Raw genomic sequence first — 20,425 nt, 5'->3', positions numbered from 1 at the left:
CCCAATGTGGGACTCGATCCCAGGACCCTGGGATCAGGACCTGAGCCGAAGGCAGAGGCTTTAACCCACTGAGCCACCCCGGCGCCCCATATACATTATTTTTGACCCGAGTGTCTTCCTGTCCATATGGTTCTACGTTTTTTCTCCCTACCTTGAACACGGTTCCCTATTGTACACACAGTTCTACTTACTTCCTTCTCATTGTGCATAGTATTCCATGGCATAGATGTACCCTAGAGAATAGAGAAAAAACAATTTTTCTCTATCACAAACAATGCTGCCATTCACAGCTTTTCCAAAAACTCCGCAGATTCTCTTCCTACTGCAGAGTTGCAAAGTTTCTTCTGGAAGGACCCATGTCATCAAATCCACGAAAGCACTAGCCAACTGCCAGTCCAACAGTAGCCGCTTACACTCTGGCAACTACTTTTTTTCCCCCTCAGTGGATTTTATTTTCTTCTGAGAAAAGCAGCTGCCCCAGGTCCTGGCTAGGGGTCTAAACAGACCCCAAACGAGGAACCTCCAGTCCCAGAAAAACGAGCCTGTGTCTTTAAGAAGCGTTCGTTCCTCTGGGAGTTGTAGTTTTGCTGGGCTATGGAGCCCCCTTCTCATCTCACCTTCTTTCTCGATCTGAACTCACACAACCTTTAGGCAAGTGCAGCCCTCGCCAAATCTGTGTACCCATGCAATACAGAGCTCCGAGTCAGTTTTTTGGGGAGGACAAGCCAGGACAAGCGAAGTGGAGAAACTACATTTCCTAGGGTGCACCGCGAGGAGGGTGTGGGGGTTGGGGGGGGGACAAGCGAGCCGTGTTAAAGAGCCCGCGGCGTCGAACGCCCAGCAGAGGCAGGTATGTCGGTCCGTGTGGGTCCCCGCTTCGCGCGCCCCGGTCCCCCGCCACTGTTTTTCGGCCCACGCTCTCGGACCGGCAGGACCGAGCTTGGCCAGTAGCCTCCAGGTTCCCGATAGGGAAGTGTCCGAGAACTCTGCCAGCGCCCCTGGGCGTCCCCTGGCTGCAGAATACGTCTGCGACCGGTAGGTCTGGGTTTTTTCAGTAGTACCCCTGGGACCTGGCCAGTACCGGGCACTTGGGGACGCCCGGGACAGGGAAGGATACGGACCCCAGAGGCCCTTCACCCCTGAGGCAGGTGGGGCGTTGGATGCCAGCGCTGCTGACTGCTTTAAAGCAGTGTTTTCTGCCTTAGTTTACCCCATCTGGGCTCATCATTATGCACAAATCTTGATTACAGGACGTTTGTATAATTTACAGAGTGATTTTACTCCCAGTCAACTTCAGTTTGCCGTTTTATTTTCCAGAGGGCAAGACAGATCCCTTCATGAGCCTGTTTTTGTTTTGTTTTCTTTTTACCTTTCAAGCTCAGAAATGAAAAATCCCTGCCCCAATACTCTTCCAAAAAGCATATATGAAGAGGTTTTATTATTTTGTTCTGTCCCTGGCTCCCCTTCCCTATCCAATTTTGGGATGGGGAAAATTGGCTGAGGACATTAAACTTGGCCTCAGTAGATGAAATGTTATTGAAAGTGGGCAGAATATTGGAATAGAACTCTGTTCTTTTCTAACTTTTCTGTAAATGTCAGGTATGACGGGATACACCGCAGGAGAGGTGTCTTACTCCTACAGGTTGCTGAAGAACAGGAACCTTGGCGTTGCACGCACCTGTCCTGCCCGTAGCGCTGTGTCTGACTGAGCAAACTCTTTCATCTCTTTCAGCTAGTTTCCTTATCTTTTTTTTTTTTTTTAAAGATTTTATTTTTATTTATTTGACAGAGAGAAATCACAAGTAGAAGGAGAGGCAGGCAGAGAGAGAGAGGGAGGGAAGCAGGCTCCCTGCTGAGCAGAGAGCCCGATGCGGGACTCGATCCCAGGACCCTGAGATCATGACCTGAGCCGAAGGCAGCGGCTTAACCCACTGAGCCACCCAGGCGCCCTAGTTTCCTTATCTTTATCGTGTGTGATAAGATCCAATTCATAGGTCTATTGAGTGAGTCATGTGAGCTGATTATGCAATGCCGGTGGTGTTGCAAAAAAAAAGCGCTCCCTGAACTTTAGCCACTAGTATCATTCCACCTTTTGTGTTACCATAAAATACCCTTTGGGCTGATCTGGTAAAGCGTGCTGCTTCACCTAGCTCGATATCCCTAGACCTTCCCTGATTTTTTAATCTTTGGGACATCTTTGACCTGGAGAATATTTTAGAGGTAGTGTTCACTCCCACTGCCTTCAGGGTCAAGTTAAACTCTCTTGTTCCCTTTCCCTCCCGGAGAGAACTACCACTCATTGAGCACCCCCTCTACTCCCATGCCACATTGTTTCCATTTTATTTAATACTGGCAACAGTTCTAGGAGGCTGGTATCTCTGGCTTGCAAGAGATGAGCTAACCTGTTCAAAATCACACAGGAGGAGGCAGGGAGGGATGGAAACAGAGCTCCCAGGATTGATTTTCAGCTTGGGACTGCTCTTCTGACCTAAGGCTCTAGTGGGGTGCAGACCAGATAGGCCTTCCCTCCTCCCCTCTGGCCATGATCTGTCACCTGTCCATGTCTCCCAGTCATTATGCTGAGACCAAGACTAGGCTCAGATTTTCTGGGTCATTGGACCCTCCTTGGGACATTTCTTCCTTGCTCCCTTTTCAGCACCTTTGCTTGGGACCAAATGTCATTATCATTGTCACCTGAATTAAAATTAGAGTGACCCAGGTCCCAGTCATGGCTGCACATCCATTAGCTTCTTTAAAGTGGAGATAATAATACTTATCCTGCAGGGATGTTGCCAGGATAAAAAACCCAAATGTCTTAACTGCGGGCCAGTGAACTCAGTCCCAGCGGCTGTTATCATTAACATTGACCTCATTTCATTATCACCTTGTATTTGTTTAGACTGTGTCACAATGGCTAATACACTCTGAGCACTTTCCATATTTCCATATATTTACACCTTTCATTCTTTCCTTGTTCCCACAAAGTAGGTTCAGTGTAGTGGTTAAAAGAATGGACTCTGGAGAAAAGTGTCTGGTTCATTTTGGCTGTGCTACTTGCTCGCTGTGCAACCTTGGGCCAGTTACTTAATCTCTCTGTGCCTCAGTTTCTTATCTTTGAGGATAAAGATAGTACTTCCCTGACATGAAGTTAGAGGTTCTTTTTTTTTTTTTTTTTTAAGTTAGAGGTTCTTACAGAGGTGTTTTTTTCCTTTGAAGGTGCCAAGAGAGGGATGATATTATACTCCCCATTTTGGTTCAGGTCCTTGGAGAAGCAGAAACAAAGATGTGACTAGACTTGCAAGAGATTTTTTGGGGAAGGGGGAAGAAGGGGAGGGAGCTAGAGCAGTCAGGGAGAGCTGTCAGGCTGCTGCCTGTGAAGGAGCAGCAGAAGAAGGGAAGGAAGGAAGGAAGGAAGGGAGATAGGAAAGATGTTTGACACGCTTGCAGCTCTGAGACCGTTCTGTTGGGTTGATGGGAACTTCAGGAGCCTAGGTTGTCTTTCAGAGGATCCCCATCTTGCAGGAGTTGGTCTGTGTTCATGTCCTTGCTGCACGGAGTCATTGATGGGTTGGGAAGAGTTGGTGGAAGTGTTGCTTCCATGTGAACAAGCTGGGGGCACTTGTCAGTTAGACTCTCTGCTGCAGGAGGCCTGAGGGTGTTAGGGTGCTGGAGATCACGCGGTAAGTTTGTGGCCAAGCTGGAGTCCCACGAGGCTCCTTTACTGGAAAGGCCAGATGGACATCCTGGGGAATGCCTTCTTCCTCAGGTGGCTGGCCAAGATCTCTAGCTCGGACTTCCCCTCTGGATTTCCCTCCTGGGCTTAGCAGGGAACAGAGCAATTTCTCTTAGTGGTGGAGGCTCTCCCTGAAAGCTGGTGGGAGTGTGGGTGTTGCCAAGTGGTGGTGACTGTCAGCCTTAGCTAACCATAGGCTTGATGGCTGCAGAGTCTGGTGTGAGAGATGCTGTTGTTGCTGGCTCTTAGTGAGTAGAGTAGGCTGACTTAGAGAGTAGGCTGACTCCCGGACACACACTCTGGGCCCCCCATCATCCCTCACCATGCTGAGCTTTGGAAGTCAGAGGGAAGAGGTGGGGGGCTGCTGCTTTGTGGGACAGCACTCAGACCCCTGCCAGAGGTGGATGCCAGGGGGCTTTTGAGGACTGTTTACACATGGTCTTGGGGACTCAAGAGTCCAATTCATTTCCCATTTGGTAGGAGAGGAATGTTGAGGCGGCTAGGAGAGGGTGGGGCCAAAGTAGGAGAGGGTGGAGCCATAGCTTTGGCCCACTTACCCCTCACTTGCTCAGAGTGCCCTAGAGGAAGATGGCTGCCAAGCGCCTTGTAGCCCTCTTCTGGCTTGGAGCTTCTGGAAGGGAAGGTCCCCTCCAAGGTCCCTGTAGTGGGCGCTGTTGGCACCCTGCCTTATCCTTTTGAACAGGTTGGTGCATCCCTCCCACAGCTACTCCCTTCTCCGGGGAATTGTCCTTGGCTTCAGGAGCCTAGGAGGTTAGAACCGTTCTCCCCTCCTCTCCCCTCCCCCTAGCTCACAGCCAATACCTGAATGATGAGTGAGACTGAATAAAGCCCTTTGCTTGCAGATGGGGACGCACTGTCAACCCCACCCTGCTCCCCTCACTCCCTCTCCTGAGGAAATCACACGCAACCAGATTGAGAAAGTCAGATACACTCACACACAACCCAGCCTTCCCATACCTGGGTGTACACTGGCAGAGATGAGGTCTTACGTTCACACGCAGCCCACGCGCAAATGTTTGTAGCAGCTCTTGTCCATGATTCTCCAAACCTGGAAACAGCCCAGGTGTCTTTCGAGACCACGGATGCCAGTCCGTGCAGTGGGATACTGCTTGGTGAGTAGAGAGAACTACTGGTATGTGCAGTCAACTTGGATGAGCCTCAAAGGCATTATGTTGAGTGAAAGAAGCCAAACTCAAAAGATTGTAGCTGAACCATAGCTACAGAGAACAGTGTGGTTGTCGGGGGTGAAGGATGGAGTGGGGTGTGCCCAAAGGGATGGCATGCAGGATTTTGTTTGTCTTTTGAGGTTTTTTTTAGAGAGGGGGTAAGAAGAGCAGACAGAGAAGGAGAGAGAGAATCTTAAGCAGGGGCTTGACCTCACAACCCTGAGATCGTGACCCGAGCCGAAATTAAGAGTCCAACACTTAACTGACCGAGCCACCCAGGCGGCCCCATACGTGTGTTGAACTGTGTACCAGCAGGAATCAATTTTAGGGTAAGATAATTTTTTTTTTCAAAAGTTCACACACACAGCTTCATCTCTGTCTCACAGAGCCCTGAACTTTGGCCAGAATGGAGCAGCCCAAGGGGGTCGATTGGACGGTCATCATCCTGACATGTCAGTACCAGGAGAGTGTCCATGTCTTCCAGACAGGTAGGGGACCCTCCCTCCCACTTTGCCTCTGATGTAGATTCCTCATCACACCCTCACAGCCCCACGAGCTGGGAGGACCTGGGTTAAAGCCCAGATTCTGCTGCTTTCTAGCCATGTGACCTCAAGACCCATCATGTCATTTCCATGGAGACTCAGTTTTTTGTGTCCATTAAATGGGACTGGTTGTACTTACTCATAGAGTTGGGTGAAGATCTAACAAGTGGCTCCATGAAAAGCTACTAAGTGTTTGCTTTGGCAGCATGTATGTTGAAATTGGAACCACACAGAGAAGGTTAGCAATGGCTTCTCTGCAGGGCTGGCATGCACATTTGTGCCACATTCCATTTTTCTTTTTCAAATACTGAATCATGACGTACAGACGAGATGCACAGAATGTTATATGTCCATTATACCTCAGTGCAAAATAAGCTCTCCTGAGTTAATTAAGAGAAAATAGTGACTCTGAGGAGATTGGCTTTTGCTGCTCTGGACCGGGGTGGGGAGGCTGGCAGCTGGTCCCAGCTTGCGTTCTGACCCCAGAGCTGGAGGTGCGCCAGAAGCGGGAGCAGATCCCGCCTGGGACGCTGTTACTGGCCGTGGAGGACCCTGAGACACGTGTGGGGAGCGGAGGGGCCACCCTCAATGCCCTGCTGGTGGCTGCCGAACACCTGAGTGCCCGGGCAGGCTTCACGGTGAGTGCCTACGGTGTGCCCTCCTCCGGCACGCACGCTGGTCGGAATAGGGATGGGGGCTCACGACAGATGGTCTCCAAGGTCACCAGCTCTGGGCTCCATCACCTGGCCAGTTCAGCATCTGGTACCCATTTTCATACCTATAAATTGGGCAGACTTAGCAGGTGGGGGGCAGGGGGAAGGCAGGGCCAGACCTTCTAATGGTTCTAGAACATTGGAGCCAGGATCTCAGAATTAGCCTTTCCAGCTTCTCTTGAAAACTTCCATCTTTCTCTCCTGGCCTCTCTTTCCCCTGTGACAACTGTTTGCCGGCACTGGGATAGAGCTGCCCTCTTTGTGCAGGGCATGGGGTCAGTGTTCCCACTGGGGCCATGTCCCCGCCCCCTCCCCCCCCCCCCCCCACAGCCCCTTCACTCAGCCACCTTGCCCTCATGGCTCCCTGGTGTAGGGAGCGAGGCTGGTCACGGGGACGGAGGTGGCCATGTCCGGGGAGGCCACCACTGTTTGGTTGCCGTGGAGCTGACTTACCGTGAGTAACCCCGCTAACCATACATTCTTGCCTATAGATTCCCCTAAAAAATAGGGGCAGAGGGATGGCCCAGGTGGAAGGCCTCTAGGCTCTCTCATCCAGAAGGGCCAAGGCCACCCCTTGCCTGCCTATGGCCATTGGTCCTGACCTTGGCTTTTCTTCCTTTGGTACCTGAGTGAATTTGTGTTGGGGGTCTTTCCCTGAACAAGAGGACAGCATCCTTGGGTACCGTCCGCCGAGGCTTCTGTCAATGGGGCTCTTGCACTTTTGACAGGTGGTCACATCGGATGTCCTGCAGTCGGCGCGGATCCTCATCCTGCACATGGTTAGTAGGGGGCTGCGTGTTTCTGCGGGGGCCGTGCTGAAGGCTGGAACCATGGGTTAGATAGTTGTTTTATTTTTATTTTTTGTGCAAGGTGCTCATTGGGCAAATCCAGAAGAATCAGAGTCAGAATTGGTCCGAGTGTCTGGAAATAGGGACAGGCTGAATATAAGCAGCACTTGTATTGGTTTGATTTATTATGATTTAGAAGTCCAGCCAACTCTACGCATTGGCCTGGACAGAGACTGAACCGGTCTGTGACCTTGGACGAGTCACTTGACCCTTTCTTTCTAGGCCTTAGTTTCCTCATCTGTAAAAAAAGGGTGATGCCAGTTTCTACTTCACATGGAAGTGCTGAGATGATCCATGCAGATGCTAAAACAGGGCCTGGCCTGGCTCGCTCTGAGCATTCAGGGAATGTGTTTTCATTGTTTACTGGGAAGAGCCAGCCATGTAAGTTTATATAAATGACCTCAGCTTTTTTTCTTTTTTTTTTTTTTTAAGATTTTATTTATTTATTTGACAGAGAGAGAGAGCACAAGCAGGGGAAGTGGCAGACAGAGAGCAAGAAGCAGGCTCCCCGCAGAGCAGGGAGCCCTATGCAGGGCTTGATCCCAGGACCCTGAGATCATGACGTGAGCCAAAATCAAGAGTCAGTCACTTAACCAACTGAGCTATCCAGGTGTCCCTTGTTTAGATTTTTAAAAAAGTAATCTCTTCACCCGACAGGGTGCTCTAACTTATAACCCGGAGATCAAGAGTTGCACGCTCTACCAGCTGAGCCAGTCAAGTGCCCTTTTATTATTTTTTTAAAAAAATTTTATTTTATTTATTTGACAGGCAGAGATCACAAGTAGGCAGAGAGGCAGGCAGATAGAGAGAGAAGTGGAAGCAGGCTCCCCGCTGAGCAGAGAGCCCGATGCAGGGCTAGATCCCAGGACTCAGGGATCACGACCTGAGCCGAAGGCAGAGGCCTTAACCCATGGAGCCACCCAGGTGCCCCTCCAGTGCCCTTTTAATTGGAATTTTGATTAAGATGAATACAGATCCATGTGCAAGAAAAAATACAAAGAGAAGCCTTTGCCAACTTAGCCCAGATTTTTCCAGTGGTAATATTTTCGAGATCTGTAATGTAACCACAGCTAGGATATTGACATTGATATAATTCCCAGTCTTTCCCCCTGGTTTTACTTGTAGTTGTGTGTGTGTGTGTGTGTGAAGTTTTGTTGTCTCCACCTGCTCATTATCTCATTAAAAATGAAAAATCTGAAAGGATACAACTCAAAATGAGGACAATGGCTATTATCTCTGAGGAATTGTCTTATCTTTGCAGATCTGCACTTTCTCATTTTTCACCATAATCATGTAATTGAAAACGTTATAAGAAAAAACTCTGGGGGCGCCTGGGTGGCTCAGTGGGTTAAGCCTCTGCCTTCGGCTCAGGTCATGATCTCGGGGTCCTGGGATGGAGCCCTGCATTGGCTCTCTGCTCAGTGGGGAACCTGTTTCCCCGCTCTCTGCCTGCCTCTCTGCCTACTTGTGATCTCTGTCTGTCAAATAAATAAATAAAATCTTTTTTTAAAAAAAGCTCTGAAAAAAAGAAAGAAAGAAAGAAAGGACTCTGATGAGGCCCTGGGTGGCTCAGTCAGTTAAGCGTCTGCCTTCTGCTCAGGTCATGGATCCCAGGGTCCTGGGATCGAGCCCCACTTCAGGCTCTCTGCTCAGAGGAGAGTCTGCTTCTTCCTCTTCCTCTCCTTGTGCTCTTTCTCTTCTCAAATAATAATAATAAAAAAAAAAAAACTGAGAAAGCGCATTTCACATTAAGATTTTAAGTAATTACACCCAGTGTGGGGCTTGAACTCACCATCCTAAGGTCAAGATTTGCGTGCTCCATGGACTAAGCCAGCCAGGGGCCAGAGAAAATGTACATTGTAAAAAGTCTTCTAGCTTAATGGCTTCCTGCCTGGCACAGCTGATAGGTTGTCCCCAGGCTCTCTGCCCTGAGGGTTCTTTCTCTTGTGGCTGCTCCCTCCCTAGGGCAGAGATTTCCCTTTTGAGGACTGTGGCCGGGCCTTCACCTGCCTCCCTGTGGAGAACCCCGAGGCTCCGGTGGAGGCCGTGGTCTGCAACCTGGACTGCTTGCTGGACATCATGAGCCATCGGGTGAGGCTGGCGGTGATCATGGGGCCTCGGCTCAGAGCGAGCCATGGCTCTCCCACAGCACCCCCGCCTATGCCATCTGTGCTGGTGCAGACAGGAGATGCCGGGAGGAACGGCTCTGGGGGTGCCCAGAGCTGGAGCTTCAGGAAGTTAGTCTGGGCCATGCGGGTGGAGAGGTGTCCCGCTCAGAGTAGAGGGAAGGACCGGCCTTGGCACCACTGGTCGGGGGAGGCCCAGCAGCCAGAGTCCTCCTGGACAGGCCACCACTGGGTTGTGTGGGAGCAGAGAGCTGGGCCAGGCCGCCGGCTCCATGCTCTCCCTCCTCCACAGCTGGGCCCGGGCTCCCCGCCAGGTGTGTGGGTTTGCAGCACCGACATGCTGCTGTCCGTTCCTCCGAACCCAGGTGAGCCTGAGAAGGCTTGGGACTGCCTACCCTAGCCACAGCCAGCCACCTTTCTTCACGTGATCTCTGGGCTTCCCTTCCCCCTCTGGTTAGAGAATGGAGACACCCCACCCTGCCCCTTCCACCCTGCAGGGCTCTGTGGAAGAACTTTGGGAGGGCAGGTGTTATCATTCTCCCAGAGGAATGTCCATTGTCTTCGGAGACATGTTCCCTATAGAGGTGTCTGGATGCCCCTCCCCAGAGCTCTTGCCTCCTCCTGGCTGGGGCCCTGTGTCTTGGTTTGGGGGGCCCCAGGGACCTGCCTGACTGCCTCACTCACAGGGATCAGCTGGGACAACTTCCGGGGAGCCAGAGTGATTGCCCTTCCAGGGAGCACGGCCTATGCCCGGAACCATGGTGTTTTCCTCACTGATGCCCAGGTAGTGCCCCTGCGACAGTGGTGTGGGCCACTGAACCATCTGGGTTGGCCTCCTGGCCCTGTGCTCAGGGAAGCCGATCATCCTGGGCTTTCTGGCGTGGTGTGGATCGGGAGCAGTTCCCCTGCAAACAGTCCCTGTGCTCACTTAGTTGGCTCCTGCTGGGTGCAGCGCTTGCACTCAGGTGTGAAGACTTTCAGAGCCTGCCCTCTACCGTCGGGGGTGGGGGGGTGGGGGGGTGGGAGTGTCGGCGCTCCTGTCCCCCCCCTCCCCCCACCCAGCATGCTGGGGCCTGGTTTTCATTGGGAGAACACCTTGCGGTCCCCTCCGGGCTGGTCCTCCCTTGCTCTTTGCCCTAACTCTGTTTTCTTCCCCACCCGACGCAGGGCTTCGTTTTGGACATTTACTACCAAGGCACCGAGGCAGAGATAGAGCGGTGTGCCAGGCCGGATGGGCGGGTGCCACTGGTACGGCTGCTAGACCCACGCTGGGGGCTTTGGAGGCCTTCTGGGATGAGGCAGGGAGTGTTTGCCTTCCCGTTCAGGGCAGAGCTCCACTCCTTCCTGAAGATTCTGGGGCAGGCCAGAACCAGAAGCTGAGTAACGTCTAGAACTAGTGTTCAGGGTGCAAGTAGAGCTAGAATCTGAGGAAGGTGTGGCCTTGGAATTCAGGGTCTGGTCCCGAACCAGAATGTGGGTAATTTCGGGAAGCAGTTGGGAGGAAGTCTAGGATCTAACTTGGGGGATGCTTTTAGAATGAAAGACAAGGATAGGGCTATTGGGTAAGGGTTTGCGACTGGACCTTGAGGAAGATAGGGAACTATTTCTCGTTCTCTATCTCTAGTTCAGGAAGGCCTGAAAATTGAGGGGGGGGGTGTCAGAACGTGCCTGTTGAGGGGTCCCTGAGTGGGAGCCCCTCCCAGTAAGCCTGGAGCCTGGGTGCTGGAGTGGCCCAGACACAAAGGACCCTGCCCGGTGTGGCAGCCAACCTTGCCTGACCCGTCTGCATGGGCCTTCCCATACCCTTCCCAACTCAGGCCCAAGCCTGGCCCCAGCATACCATGCTCCCCACCTGACCCTGACCTCTTCAGGTGTCCGGGGTGGTCTTCTTCTCTGTGGAGACAGCTGAGCACCTCCTGGCCACCCATGTGAGCCCGCCCTTGGATGCCTGCACCTACATGGGCTTGGACTCCGGAGCCCGGCCTGTCCAGGTGACCAGGGGTGTGGGCTGGGGTCCCCAGGCCTTGGATAGGTAGACACCCTGACACTGGCCGCCTCATTGCATGGCCTTGGGCCTGTCCCTTTCCCTCTCTGGGTCGGTGTCTCTGGGAATGAGACTCCCCAGCTCAGCCCAGGAACCTTCCCAATAGCTGTGCTTCCTACCCCTGCCCCAGCTGTCTCTCTTTTTCGACATCCTGCTCTGCATGGCCCGGAACGTGAACAGGGAGGACTTCCTGGCAGGGCAGCCCCCAGAGATGGGGCAAGGTGACTCGGACGGCACAGGTTATCTGCAGGCTGCCCGGGCTGAGCTGTGGAGGGAGCTTCGCGATCAGCCCCTCACCATGGGTGGGTACTGCCGCTCGGCTCTCTGGGGCGGGGAGACCACAGGAGTGAGGGCCCCTTGATGAGGTGGCTTCCTGCCCGAACCCCAGGCTCCCAGACCAGACAGGCCTAGTGCCTGCCGGACAATGACCCTCTCCCAGTCCAGAACCCATAACTCTCTTCCCTTCTCCTTTGTCTCATTCCCGGGCTCCAGTCACAGTCTTTCTGCTCCTAGCTGGGTGACTGGGACAGGTGCTGAGCCTTTTTAGATTCCCACTTCCCCAGGGGCACAGGGGCACATTGGCCGGCCTGCCTTCCCGGGGCCTGATGATGTGTGTTCCGGTGGGAGGCCTGGCTGGCATCTGCCTCAGCAGGCAGGAGGTTGGGGTCAGTCCTCGTATCTTTACAGCTTATGTCCCTGAGGGCAGCTACAGCTACCTGAGCAACTCGGCCAGTGTGTTCCTGGGCAGCCTCACGTTCCCAGGGGCTCCCAGGGCCCGGGTAGTGCACTCCCAGGTGGAGGTAAGGCCTGCCTGGGGCGGGGGGGGGGGGGGCAGCAGAAGTGCCTGCCGGGGTACCTGCGGCTTCAGGAAAGGGAAGGGATAGCCGGTGCTTGGAACAGACCACCTATGAGTGTAGGCGCGATTATTCTCATCATTCACTTGAGGCACTGGAGGCTCAGAGAGGTTAAGTATCTTGCTTAAAGCCACAGAGCCAATGAGTGGCCAGGTCTGCCGGACTGAGAAACTAGAGAAAACTCACTTCACGCTTTCTGTGGGGTCTGCTTGGGGAGACAGGTACATTTGAGGCGACAGGCCAGGGTCAGTGCCGTGAGCTGAGGAAGAAGGCAGGTGTCAGGAAGCTCACAAGTGGCCCTCAGGGTGGCAGGGGTGGGGGTGGCTAGACAGGTGGGAGAGGATTCCTGGGAGAGCTGTCATGGGGGACCTCTGTCATGGAGGGCAGATTCGGTCTGGGGGAGAAGGCGGGCAGAGTGTGCCGCTAGGGGCCAGCGTGGACAAGGGGTGAGGGGAGCTGGCCTGAAGGTGGGACCAGGGTAGAGGGATCTGGCTGGCCATCAGGCTTGGGTAGCAGCGGGAATTCAGGCCAGAGCCTTGGATGCTCAAGGGGATTGGGCAGTCCTGGGCTTGGGGCTCTCACCACCTCCTCCCTGGCTTCACAGGAGCTGGAGCTCCTGGGCGGCGGCAGCTCTGTGGTCAGCTGCCTGCTGGAGGGCCCCGTCCAGCTGGGTGCTGGGAGTGTCTTGCAACACTGCCACCTTCAGGTGAGGCCAGGGAGCGTGGTAGAGGGAGGGCAGGGCTTCAGGGGCCCGGGTCCAGAGTGGACTGGTGGGGGTACCAAGGGCTGTGCTGGGATGTCTGCCTTCTCTTTTCCAGGGCCCCGTTCACATCGGCACTGGCTGCCTTGTGAGTGGCCTGGACACAGCGCAGTGCGAGGCCCTGCGTGGTTTGGAGCTGCACGATCTTGTCCTGCAGGGACACCACGTGCGGCTGCACGGTGCCCCAGGCCGTGTATTCACCCTCGTTGGCCGTCTAGACAGCTGGGAGGTAGGTGTCCTCCCCCACTCCCTCATTGCCCGCTGTAAGGCTTTGGGGAGCCTCGAGCATCCCAGCCCGGCTCCTGTGCCGCTGTGAGTGTCTCTAAGCCTTGGCCTGCCTATGTTGTAGGCCAGATGATGAGGTCCAGAGAGGGTGGTGGCCCACCTTGGACTGCAGAGCCAGTTATGGTCGATGGGCCTAGAAACAGGTTTCCACTCCGAGTTCCTGGAACCTGGGCAGGAGCATTGAGGCTCCAGAGCTTGGCACATTGTTTCAGAACTTGCTTGTATATGTGCCCGTCTCTCTGTCCCTTCTGGCCTTAGTGCCCCTCGCCCCTTCCTGTCACCCCCGATGCCCTGACTGCCTCCTCCTCTTCCCCCAGAGGCAGGGGACAGGAACGTATCTCAACATGTCCTGGAGTGAATTCTTCCAGAAAACAGGTGTTCGGTAAGGTGGGTGGCCCCGATGGGCCTCCATGAGCCTCAGCAGGCAGGGGGGCTGCCTCTCTGGGGCTCATCCCTGCCCCTGCTCCTGCCCCACAGAGCCACACCCACCCCTCCAACCATCCCTGGGGCTTGGGGTAGTTTGGGGCAGCCTGATTTGCCCCAGCATCTTCCTGGGCAACTCCAAATTCCCGGCTCTGCTCAGGCTTTGGGATTTTGTTCAGTGGTCTAAGAAAGGAGGCAAGGCAGCTGGGCCTCCTTCTCTGAATTGTCCACTTGGGCTGCCTCCGGAGGAGTTTGTCCTGTCCCCATGAGTGAGCCAGCTCCCAGCTGACAGGCAGTCAGGGCTTGGTGACCAGGCAGGAGCCCTGGCTTCCCCCCGCTAATGTGCCTTTTCCTCACATTAGGGACTGGGATCTGTGGGATCCAGACACTCCCCCTGCAGAACGTTGCCTTCTTAGTGCCCGCCTCTTTCCTATGCTCCACCCCTCGAGGGCCTTGGGGCCCCAGGACTTGCTATGGATGCTGGACCCCCAGGAGGATGGGGGCAAGGCCCTACGGGCCTGGCGGGCCTGTTGGCGTCTGTCCTGGGAGCAGCTGCAGCTGTGCCTGGACCGGGCTGCCATACTGGCCTTCCGCCGGGACCTGTTCTTCTGCCAGGCCCTGCGTAAGGCGAGGCATGTGCTGGAGGCCCGGCAGGACCTTAGCCTGCGCCCGCTGATCCGGGCCGCTGTCCGAGAGGGCTGTCCTGGGCTCCTGCTGGCCACGCTGGACCAGGGTGAGTGTACTGGAAAGCCCGTCCCACCGTCACCTGCCCTCTGGCTCATCGGTCTGAGGGCACTAGGGAGCCAAGAGACTTTAAAGCAGGGGAGAGACGCAGTAGAGTGTACTTGTAACTTTGTGGGAAGTTTTATCCCTGTCCGTGGGGAGTTTGGTGAGAGGCTGAGGCCCAGGACTGAGCCTCTGGGTCCTTGGGGCATCAGCAAACCCTTCGTGTTTTGCAGTGGGTTGGGATGTGGTTGGCTCCATCTGGAGGCCCAGGCACACAGGCTAGGGGCTCAGCCTTCGCCTCATGGGCAGATCTCATTATTCCCATTTAAGCCGGTTGAGGGTAGGGCTGAGAGTAAACCCGGGTGGTCTGACCTGGAAGCCTGAGCTCCCAACCTCTGGGGACATCCCGGGTGAGGGGTGAAGAGGCACATCTGGGTAGGGCTGATGAGAAGAACTTTCCCAGGCAGCAAGGCAGGGAATGTTCATGGGCAAGGACACATCTTGGGCAAAAGCGAAGAGGTATGAGGGACCTGGAGTGTTTGGGGATGGCCAAGTAGTCTTCAGGGGCAGGCCCCTCCCCCACCACACTGACTCCTGGTTTCTCAGTTGCAGCTGGTGCAGGAGACCCTGGTGTGGCAGCCCGGGCTCTGGCCTGTGTGGCTGATGTCCTGGGCTGCATGGCGGAGGGTCAAGGAGGCTTACGGAGTGGGCCAGCTGCCAACCCTGGGTGGATGCGGCCCTTCTCCTACCTGGAGTGCGGAGACCTGGTGGGAGGTGTGCAGGCGCTGGCCCAGGAGCGGGACAAGTGGCTGACCAGGTGGGTGCTAATGACATCAAGACCTTTGTAGAGGTCCCTGGCCATCCTTGGAGGTGGAGACCCACAGGGAGGTGGGGCGTCTTCCTACCCAGGTTACCCAGAGCAGTCGGGTCCCCAAGCCCAGACAGTCCATTCCCAACTTGGGGCTGCATGCCAGCCTATCTCCCTGACCTCTTGGCAGGCCGGCCTTGCTGGTGCGAGCTGCCCGCCACTATGAGGGAGCCGGGCAGATTCTCATCCGCCAAGCTGTGATGTCAGCCCAGCACTTTGTCTCCACGGAGCCGGTAGAGCTGCCAGCACCTGGGCAGTGGGTGGTGGCCGAGTGCCCGGCTCGTGTGGATTTCTCTGGTGAGCCCCAGGGGGGTGGAGGTGAAGGTAGCCACCCCAGAGCTGGGCTCGCAGCCCTTGTGACCGACTTGATCTTGTCCAATTGCTGAAGGTGGCTGGAGTGACACGCCACCGCTTGCCTATGAGCTCGGTGGGGCAGTGCTGGGTTTGGCTGTGCGAGTGGATGGCCGCCGGCCCATCGGGGCCAGGGCACGCCGCATCCCGGAGCCCGAGCTGTGGCTGGCAGTGGGGCCTCGGCAGGACAAGATGGCCATGAAGATGGTATGCTGGAGCCTGGATGACCTGCAGGATTACTGCCAGCCCCATGCCCCAGGTCAGGGCACTTGTGACATCTACAGGCGGGCATGGCACTTGTGGCCAGCTGAGAGGTGAGGGCAGAACCTTGGAGACCCTGCAGGCCACAGAAGCCTGGCCTGAGGGTGAGCTGGTCTGGTGGAGGAGCCCTGAAGTCATCAGAGGGCCTTTTATGGCTTAGAGATGGGGCCTATAATACTGCTGGGCTTTTGTCCCCCAGTGAGCCCCATGCTGGGCTGGGCAGTAGTGGAGGTGGCTTGGGGTATCTGCTTCTACCCTTGGAAACCAAATTCCTTGCTGGTCCCTTTGCAGGGGCTCTGCTGAAGGCAGCCTTCATCTGTGCGGGGATTGTGCATATCGGCTCCAAGCTTTCGTTGAGAGAGCAGCTGCTGCAGACCTTCGGGGGAGGCTTTGAGCTGCACGCCTGGTCTGAGCTGCCCCATGGCTCTGGTCTTGGTGAGCGGTTCTTGTCTCCCTGCTGCCCATCGGTTGCATCCCTAACCCCCAGCCTCCCCTCTGATCCCTTCCCCAACTTCTGCCCAGTGGAGGGAGCCGGTGGGACAGGACGGGGCCGGGCAGGGCTTTTTCATGTCTGGTGTATTCCTCGGCACCCTGCAGGCACGAGCAGCATCCTGGCAGGCGCAGCCCTGGCCGCCTTGCAGAGGGCCGCGGGCCGGGTGGTGGGCACCAAGGCCCTGATCCATGCAGTGCTGCACCTGGAACAGGTGCTCACCACAGGTATGGGACCGCCCTGGGGCAGGACGGAGGTCACAGGCATTTCTCCGAGGCCCTCCAGGGGCTCCCTGGACTTGCAGACAGCCATGTAACTGTACTGCTTAAAGTGGCTACAGTGTTCTTCTTACTACCCTGAGCCTTTATGGTTGGTTTTCAACTTGAAATGTTTCAGCCTCCAAGGGCCTGATGCTTTAGGAGCACCTGCTAAATGACAGATTCTGTGCTGTAGCTTTCATGTGTCTTACTAGGTACCTGTTATACCCAGTGCTAGTCCTCATGATTCTGTCCCCACCAAGGGCTGTCCCTCAGGGTGGGTCTGGGCAAAGGAGGGTTTGGAATACGGGATAGAACTTTAAGCTTGTCTTCTGGGCACATGTGCCCCCCACTACCATAGGGGGTTGCGCAAAGGGCCCAATACATGGCTGTGATCATAATGGAATGTTACTGGCACCTTCCTCCCCAATACTACCATGGCCCCTTGGAATCTGTGCACAAGGGAGAGCAGTTGAAGGTTTGTCTGACTCCAGATCCTGTGGCACTCTGGTCACCTCCGGATGCAGGGCCTCACCTGCAGGACCCTGGGAAGGAAGCTGGATGGCTGACTATGGCATCTTCTCTGGCTACTTTGTAGCCCACCCTCCTCCCTTCACTGCCATGATTCACACCCCAGAAAGGGTAGTCATTAGCAGGGTGGGGGGAGGGGGCTTTTCATTTTCCTTCAAATCCTTCATTTAGCCAACTGACAACAATTTGTTAAGTATCCACTCTGTGTTGGGCCTTGGGGATAAAATGAGCAAGTGAGCAAAAACAGGGTTCTTGCTCTCAGAAATCCCATCACCTACTGAGACAGACCTTAATCAATAAGCACTCAAACGAACGTATCATTACACTCTGTGCTGAGTGCTCTGAAGGAGAGGGGTGCTGGTAAAGAGTTCTTGATATTGGGGGCCCGACGCCAACCGCCATGTCTCGGCTGTAAAGTTCCAGAAGCTTCCTGCCATTGGCATTTTGTACTTTAAATCTTTGTAGGCCCTTCCCCAGATGTGAAAGGCCTATCAGAATTCTCTCAAATAGTGTCACTTTTATGTAGCTGCAAGAGGAGATCCATACTGTTCATTGCTAAGGCAGGATGTGAACAAGCTCTTTCAAATTCACTGATGCTGCTGAAAAGCTGGTTTCTAACCTCAGCACTTTTTGTTAGAAAAGACAGGGTGCAAGAGCCTGTTCGCGGGGCTGCAGGGAAGGTCCTATGTCATCTCTCCTGGAGGGGACAAGTTTACCATTAGGGCTTACCCTCTGATGTGGTTTACCCTATTCCATTTACAGTTAGGTCTGCAACAGAACTCAGGCCTTGTGAGTTCCAAGCTTGGCTCTAGAGTGAAACCCTTTCCCCTTGCTGGGCTTGTCCTTTTCCCAGGTCTGGGGGCAGAAGCTGCACAGCTAACCTGGCCCAGCCTGAGCTGGGGGAAGCTGTCTTCCCACACTGGTCCCTGCCCGGGGTGTAGGGCTGGGAGACGGAAGTTGAGCCAGATAGGCTCCAAAAGTGATGGGACGCTGGGCTTGCAGGAGGTGGCTGGCAGGACCAAGTGGGTGGCCTAATGCCTGGCATCAAGGTGGGGCGCTCCCGGGCTCAGCTGCCACTGAAGGTGGAGGTGGAAGAGATCATTGTGCCCGAGGGCTTTGTCCAGCAGCTCAACGACCACCTGCTGCTGGTGTACACTGGCAAGACCCGGCTGGCACGGAATCTGCTGCAGGTGAGCCCTGGCCCCAGGAGGGAGAGAGGCAGGCAGCTCGGCTGGGCCCACATCCTTACTGCCTCCCTCCTGCCCCATCTGCAGGATGTGCTGAGGAACTGGTATGCCCGGCTGCCTGCCGTCGTGCAGAATGCCCACAGCCTGGTGCGGCACACCGAGGAATGTGCTGAAGCCTTCCGCCGAGGTGAGGTCCTTCTTATTGGGTCTCAGGGCACTAGGAGTGAGTACCTTGTCACCTGTGGGTCTGAGGTCAGGAGCCTTTGCAGGCTTGGCTCAGACCCCATATATGAGGCCCTTGGAGACAGAAGTCTACTGTCTCCTCTGTGGGGTCTCACACTTAGGTGGGAGCCCTATCTTAGGATAACACTTGCATCACGAGGCAGGCCTCTAGCTGCACTGACCAGGCAGCAGACTGGGAAGGAGGCTCAGCCCCACTGTTGAATTCCAGACTCAGTGGATTAGGGTTCCATGTGTGTGGCCACAGTTGACTATAAACTGTATTGGACCCCATGCCAGCTGCTCTATGCACCTTTAGTCCTCAAACAACCCTGTGTGGTGGGCTTCAGCACTCCTGTTTCCAGCCAGGACTGGATCTAGGTTTTTAACCATGATACTGGTTAAGTAGTGCCCCTTGGCACCTCTTTCGGTCTACAAATGGGTGTTGAAGGAATATCCTGGCTCAGGCAGGCCACTCCTCTCTGTCCCCTCTCCAGGGAGCCTGCCTCTGCTGGGCCAGTGCCTGACCTCATACTGGGAACAAAAGAAGCTCATGGCTCCAGGCTGTGAGCCCCTGGCTGTGCGGCGTATGATGGATGTCCTGGCCCCCCACGTACATGGCCAGAGCCTGGCAGGGGCAGGTGGCGGGGGTTTTCTCTATCTGTTGACCAAGGAGCCGCGGCAGAAGGAGGCTCTGGAGGCTGTCCTGGCCAAGACTGAGGTACCTGTGTTGGGGGTGTGGTTATTGGTGGGGGACAGGAGCCCTCACTGTGGCCCACCACTAAGCAGGGGCTACAGCTGCAAGTCCCCAGACCACCTAGCAGCATGAAGTTTGTGGCCTGCTCAGAGCCTCCTGTTCTCTGAACACCTCCTGTCCTTTGCTCCCAGGGCCTCGGGAACTACAGCGTCCACCTGGTACAAGTGGACACTCAGGGCCTGAGCCTGCAGCTACCGGGTGGTGAGACTTCAACCTGATGCTCCTTCCCAGAAGGCTTGTCTCTTTGTAAGAGGAGAAAACCTGGAGCTACAGCAGCCCTGCCCTTCCTTCCCCCATGGGAGTGTCAGCCTTCTACTCTCTACCTAGCCCTTCCAAGGGAAGCCAGCTACCGGGAACTGGGGCCCAGCCCTTTCTGGAGCTTGGGAATGGATGGTGCCTGGGAATAGGTCTGTGACCTTCTGGTTGACTGTGGCCTAGGCTTGGCCTCTGCTCCATCTGGACATAGGAAAGTCCTAAGCTCAGTGTCCCATGTGGCCTTTACAAAGGCCCACCTTGGGCCTTGGCCTCCTTATTCTCCATGAGGGCCTGGAAAAAGGATGACCAGCTTTAGCAGATGGCTGGGGTCCCTTGGTTAAGGCCAACCCTGAAAAGGCTCTCTGAGGTATTTCCTGTGGCCTTCCTCAGAGGTCAGGCGTTTGCCTGAGAAGAGACTTGCTGTTCAACACTCACTGCCCTCCAGCCAGGGAGCCGGACAATGAGGAACAATCCTGACTTGATGAGGAATTCTGAATGAGGAATTCAGCCTGACTTGATGGGGGAGGCGGAACAGGGGTGTGGGTCCATACTCCTGTTTGTGGCCATGAGCCAATGCAGTCTTAACAGAAAGTCACCGCTAATAGAGGCCTTAACCATTAACACTACGGACGATGCCACATGACCCAGTGCCTATGGGCAGTTGGTTCTCAGGATTGCAACCTTCTCGGAATAAATTTTCTCTGCCCTTACAGGCTGTTTTCATAAAGCTCTTTTTTGTCCCTGCCAGGAGTAATTCTCACTTGTGTTGGCACTGTGGGCAACTGCCCCTGAGATGATCCAGCTCCTGGTGCTAAGGGCCCAGGAGGGGCATGAGGATCCAGGATTAGAGGAGGTTGAGGTGCGTGCTTCATTGTGGGTCCTGACGGTGGCTGTGTACCCCTTGGGGTGCAGGAGGAGGCTGAGGCTTTAGGCTTTTGCTTTCACACTTCAGTGCAACTGTGGACCTGTCTTACCGTGTAGCATCCAGCCCTCCCTGGAAACAGCACG

General features: G+C 55.1%; 1 protein-coding gene and 1 non-coding gene across 3 annotated transcripts; both read left to right on the top strand.

Annotated features, from left to right (window-relative positions):
* Positions 1 to 782: 782 nt before the first annotated feature.
* FCSK (fucose kinase) lies at positions 783 to 20,144 on the top strand. Of its 2 annotated transcripts, XM_032325225.1 has the most exons (24): positions 783 to 851; positions 5,306 to 5,408; positions 5,949 to 6,100; positions 6,904 to 6,954; positions 8,989 to 9,114; positions 9,442 to 9,514; positions 9,836 to 9,933; positions 10,317 to 10,397; positions 11,021 to 11,140; positions 11,324 to 11,495; positions 11,881 to 11,993; positions 12,652 to 12,753; positions 12,866 to 13,036; positions 13,410 to 13,474; positions 13,878 to 14,248; positions 14,848 to 15,058; positions 15,240 to 15,406; positions 15,498 to 15,719; positions 16,013 to 16,156; positions 16,319 to 16,438; positions 18,002 to 18,189; positions 18,274 to 18,373; positions 18,903 to 19,126; positions 19,294 to 20,144. In XM_032325225.1, exons 2-24 carry the CDS (start codon positions 5,327 to 5,329, stop codon positions 19,378 to 19,380), a joined length of 3,240 nt encoding a protein of 1,079 aa, XP_032181116.1. In that variant the 5' UTR covers positions 783 to 851; positions 5,306 to 5,326; the 3' UTR covers positions 19,381 to 20,144. The 2 variants fall into 2 exon arrangements, with proteins under 2 accessions (XP_032181116.1, XP_032181117.1); XM_032325226.1 differs by lacking the exons at positions 783 to 851; positions 5,306 to 5,408; positions 5,949 to 6,100; positions 6,904 to 6,954 and adding an exon at positions 7,279 to 7,404.
* LOC116580359 lies at positions 5,656 to 5,759 on the top strand. Its single transcript, XR_004281614.1, has one exon. It is a non-coding gene; the product is annotated as a U6 spliceosomal RNA (small nuclear RNA).
* Positions 20,145 to 20,425: the final 281 nt, after the last annotated feature.

This window comes from Mustela erminea, chromosome 19, assembly GCF_009829155.1.
Source record: "Mustela erminea isolate mMusErm1 chromosome 19, mMusErm1.Pri, whole genome shotgun sequence".
NCBI lineage: Eukaryota > Metazoa > Chordata > Mammalia > Carnivora > Mustelidae > Mustela > Mustela erminea.
The sequence above is the reverse complement of the archived record's forward strand: the minus strand, read 5'-3'. Positions and strand labels throughout refer to the sequence as shown.

Bases quoted from the DNA above. Each gene is read 5' to 3' on its own strand.
- FCSK (XM_032325225.1), top strand. From the start codon at position 5,327: ATGGAGCAGCCCAAGGGGGTCGATTGGACGGTCATCATCCTGACATGT. The intron at 6,955-8,988 runs GTTAGTAGGGGG...CTCCCTCCCTAG, and splicing joins GGATCCTCATCCTGCACATG to GGCAGAGATTTCCCTTTTGA. The intron at 10,398-11,020 runs GTACGGCTGCTA...TGACCTCTTCAG, and splicing joins CGGATGGGCGGGTGCCACTG to GTGTCCGGGGTGGTCTTCTT.